At 50.7% G+C, this 4,584-nt stretch overlaps 1 protein-coding gene across 1 annotated transcript in view; it reads left to right on the top strand.

Moving 5' to 3' along the window:
• The first annotated feature begins 3,671 nt into the window (after positions 1-3,671).
• LOC101646263 (nuclear factor of activated T cells 2 interacting protein) overlaps positions 3,672-4,584 on the top strand; it is a 19,710-nt gene continuing 18,797 nt past the window's right edge. Inside the window, exon 1 of the mRNA XM_045284925.1 lies at positions 3,672-3,676. Coding sequence (XP_045140860.1) covers positions 3,672-3,676 — 5 coding nt within the window. The remainder of the gene's footprint in view (positions 3,677-4,584) is intronic.

The following is a 4,584-nucleotide window of genomic DNA, read 5'->3' on the forward strand; positions in this document are numbered from 1 at the left end:
TTCCATTGCTGTGTGCAGTTATAGGCCAATTAGTTAACCTCACCAATCCTCAATGTCCCCCCTCCAAGAGCTGTCAGGAGGAAGCAGGGGGTGATAATTATTATGTGCGCCTACTTACCTGTTTATCCTGGGGGTGAACCCTCTCTCTCTCAACAGTGGCAATATGGAAGGTTGCCTGGACATCCTGGGGTTTCTCTTCTGTGAGTGAGTCAGCCTGTGGGAGAGCTGGGTTCCCTGGGCCCCATGGACACCTCCTGGGGCCTGCTTGCTTTGGCATCTGCCACAGCCTTACAGGCTCAGCAGGTTCCCGGGGAGTTTCTCAGAGCTGGGTTTGGCACCCGAGGCTTGGTCTGAACCCAGGCTCTTCGGTGAGGCTTGGGATGCAGCGTTCTCACAGAAGAAATCCACCGTCTCTTGAGTGGCCACACCCGTTGTCCTGGTTCTTTTGAGCACTGCTGAGAAAGCCCTTTGTCAGGCCCAGCCTTGTGCAGGGAGCTGGGGGGGGGGTGAGCCCTCAGTTGTCTCTGGGGCCTTGGTCTTGACCCCTGTCCCCAGCAAGGAGTTAAAACTCCAACCCCAGGAGTTGTCGAATCCCTGTGGGAGGGCTTGCCTTTCCTTCTTTCCTTCTGGTGCCAGAATAAGCCAGGCGTCTGTCTTGCTGTTCAGCTCAGATAGCTATTAAAAAACAAAGCACACCCCAAAGCAAGACACCCTTTATTTTGTTGACTTGATCCCTGCGTTGTTGGAGCTAGAATAGAAATGCCCGTGGCATCAGTAAGAAAATAGTAAAACAAACCCCAGGCCTGGCGCAGCAGTTAAGGCCCTCTGCTGCCCTCACCTTAGAGCTCTCACCTGCAGGACCTGGCAGGGTTTGTTCCGTTGTGCCGAAGGGTCACTATGGGCTGTATCCTACTTGACGATGACTAGCTGCCCTTACCTTGCCCTTTAGCCAAAATAAGCTCTCCCCTTTGCCATACTCCTCACCTGCTCAATCACTACGTCTCCTGCCTGGGGCTGACACCTCGCCCAGTTCACTTCCTAGGGCAGCGGTTCGCAGCCTGTGGGTCGAGACCCCTTTGGGGGTCAAACAACCCTTTCACGGGGGCCGCCGAAGACCAGTGGAAAACACATATTTCCGATGGTCTTAGGAACCAAGACACGGCTCCTCTATCGCCTCAGGCGTGTCCGTCCACACGCAGCTACGCCCACCTATGAGAACCCGGCAAGAACATTTCATTTATTTGTCATCAGAAATAAATATTTCACAATATAGAATGACATCTTGTTTTTGTGATTCATCACCATGCTTTCCTGATGTTCAATTTGTAACCATGAAAATACATCCTGCCTATCAGATATTGACGTGACGCTTCATCACAGTAGCAACATGACAGTGATGAAGTAGCAACAAAAATACTCGTATGGTGTGTGTGAGGGGGTCACCACAACATGAGGAACTGTATGATAGGGTTGAGAACCACAGCCCTAGAGGGGGAATCACGTCCGGGTCTCTTGTGCTCAGTGCCCCCCAGGGCCCAGCTAGGGAATGGCAAGGTTAGGAGCTCAGGAAATCCAGGTGTTCATGCGAGTGGAGACCCCCCTGGGGCTCTGCCATCCAGAAGTCTCCGAAGAAGTGGAGGTTGAACCGGAGATGTGCTAAACCCAGCCCAGTTCCCTGGAATCAGACTGCCTGAGTTTGAATCCCAGCTGCACCCCTTTTCCAGCTGTGTGACTCAGCCTCTCTGTGCTGGAGTCTCCAGGACTGTAGACCAGAGCTCATAACTACAGCCATCTTAATAAGCCGTCAACACGCTGTATCGCACATAACAGGCGTCCTGGTGGCGCAGCAGTGACGCCCTTGGTGGCTAACGAGAGGGTGGTGCTTTCAAACGATGCAGCAGCTCCCCAGGAGACAGAGCTGGCCATTTTCAATCCTGTGACCTACAGAATGCTGTGGGGTGGCGCTCTTCTGTCCTGAGTTCACTGTGTGTCAAAAACAGCCTCAATAGCACGATAACAAAAATAAACCACTCTGGGGAGGGTGGAGGGGAAGGGAACGATGAGGAGCTGATACCAAGGAAGGGCTCAGGCAGGTAGAAAATGTTTTGAACAGGATAATATACAAATGTGCTTGATGCAATTGATAAATGGGTTGTTCTAGGAGCTGTAAGAGCCCCCAATAACATGATTTATATATTTTTAAAAATCGTTGGATGCAAAAGTGAAAACAATCAATCACTCACTCGGGACAGGACATTAACAGACAGCTGTGCAGGTTGGTGCCGTGCTATGGAGACCTGGTGGAGTATTGGTGACAGGTTGGGCTGCGGTCCTCAGGGTCCATGTTCAACACCGCCTTCTGCTCTGAGGGAGACAGGCAGGGCTTTGTACTCCTGTAAACTGTTACAGTCTCGGAAACTCACAGGGCAGTTCTACCCTGTCTTATAGGGCAGCTATGAGTCAGCACCATCTCCATGGTGGTGAGTTTAGACAGCGTGCGGGCAGCTTACCATTAGAGAATGAGTGAGTGCTCTGATTAATTAGGACTTTAAGATATGGTGCTCATCAGGAACTTTGAACACGATTTCTCATTGGTTGACATTTAAGTTAAAAAAAAAAAGATTATCGTATGACTGAAGCATAAATGAAACTTAGATAAGTCATTAGAAGATAATCACAACTGCTTCTCGGCCTTTTGGCTAAGAACAAGTGTAGAAGATAATCACAAAAATCAGTGAGTCGTGGTGACTAGCCCCCTGAAGTTTTGAGAACAGGCTATATTTGCTCATGAGTCTTGATTGTTTTCTGAAAGAATCTGTGTTGATAAAATTAATGAATAAGGAAACCAGTCTTTTTGGTTTCTGGGAGCCTGGTCACCTAGCCGCCATTATGTGAAACTAAACAAGCTACTTCAAAAGGTTAATTTGTAGTTGGGCGGAAGCACAGAGAAAATATTCACTACAGTGCGTAATTTCTAACATTTGAAGAGATGACCTTTAGTGTCCAGGGTAAGAGATTTTTTTGGGGGGGGAGAAGATGGGAGGTCTGCTTTCAAAATGCAAAACTTGTTAGCTTCTTTTACAATAGCTAACAACAAAGTGCATGATGGCAGCACAGAGTAGCACTTAACAAATCCGCTCACCATTATTATTATTATTTGGTATTTACTAAGGGTCTCTTGTGGGGTAAGAGCCTGAAGGCCATTTAGATTAGGGCTTCCTGCAGTGCAGAGACCTGCCCAGAGGAAACCGGTCTCCAAAGTTTCTAACTTCCTGTCCCATGATTTAAAAAACATTTTTTGGGGCAAGCACTGAGCCAGGGCTTTGAAAGACGCAGGCACGAGGGAAATTTCTGATCCTCTGGGACATGCTTGCAGGAGGCTCCTTGGAGGGCCAGAAGTATGAAGCTCCAAGGGCCTTCAGCGCCTGCTCCAAGCCCCAACCCTAGCTACCTAGCTACAGGTATTCCCGTGGCTGGGGAAATCCGTGGGAGACTACTTTGTCAGAGCCCAGGGGCATCTTTGCTTGGGAAACAGCCCCACCTGCCGGGGGTGGGGTGTCAACAGACTTGACCTGGGCTGAGTCTGCACAGACCCGGGGCTGCGTGTAGGCCCACTGAAGTGGGGTCGGTGGGATGGAAGGTGGTGGTGGAGATAAGGTCTGGGTGGAAGGATGCGGTATGTGAACACTGTGTTATGGGACAGGCACATGGTGCTAGGTGTAGGCCTGTGGGGATGGTATGTCAAGGGTGGTGTGGCTCTTTGGTGTCAGGTGGGCTAAGCTGTTGGAATTCCCCGGGAAGTGTGGCCAGTGTTGTTGGCGTGTTTGCTGTGCAGAGGTTGTAGAGGCTGGTGGCGTCTCTGCAGTGCTTGATGCCGTCCGTGTTCAGGTATATGTTGTGGACATTGTGTATGAGATGTGTGAGGGGCGTATGGTCTGAGGCAAGGGGATCTTGACGGTTGGAGGGAATTCCAGGTATTGGAATGAAGTGTTGGCCTCAGGTATGTCGGTGTGGGCTCAACCAATGAGGTGGGGCGTGGAGAAGAGTGAAATTCTTAAGATTTCTCAGTGGGTAATAACCTCAGTCCTTGAAAGAATTCATGCTGAAGCCTGGTTGGTGATCCAAGTGGGTGTTTATAAAGGATAGGAGACGTTTCCAGCTTTACACTAAGTGAACACAGGCACCCTCAGGGAGCTGCACACCCACACGTGGCGGGAAGGTGGGGGGCAGGGAGTAGAGAGAGAGGAGGGAGGACAGAGGACAGGGAGAGTCAGAGGCACACCCAAGCAGACAGCTGGAGACGAGGGCGGTTGGTCTCGGGATTCTGGCCTTTAGGACTTTCCATCGGGAGGCATGGTCGATGGTACTGGTTGACCCCTTGGCTGAATTAAGGCCACCTGGCCTAATTTGGGCCCACCCAGGTGTACCACAGCCTACCTGACTCGGGGCCTGAATTAGCGCGTGTCCAGTAGACACCCCTGGTCCCTGTTCTGCTACCTAACAAAAGTGCTCATGCCGTCTACGCAGGGGGGGTGTGTGTGTGGGGTATGGGGTGTGTGTGTGTGTGTGTGTGTGTGTGTGTGT

The sequence above is a fragment of the Echinops telfairi genome, unplaced genomic scaffold (assembly GCF_000313985.2).
Source record: "Echinops telfairi isolate 266 unplaced genomic scaffold, ASM31398v2 ScPeMD7_5;HRSCAF=22, whole genome shotgun sequence".
Lineage (NCBI taxonomy): Eukaryota > Metazoa > Chordata > Mammalia > Afrosoricida > Tenrecidae > Echinops > Echinops telfairi.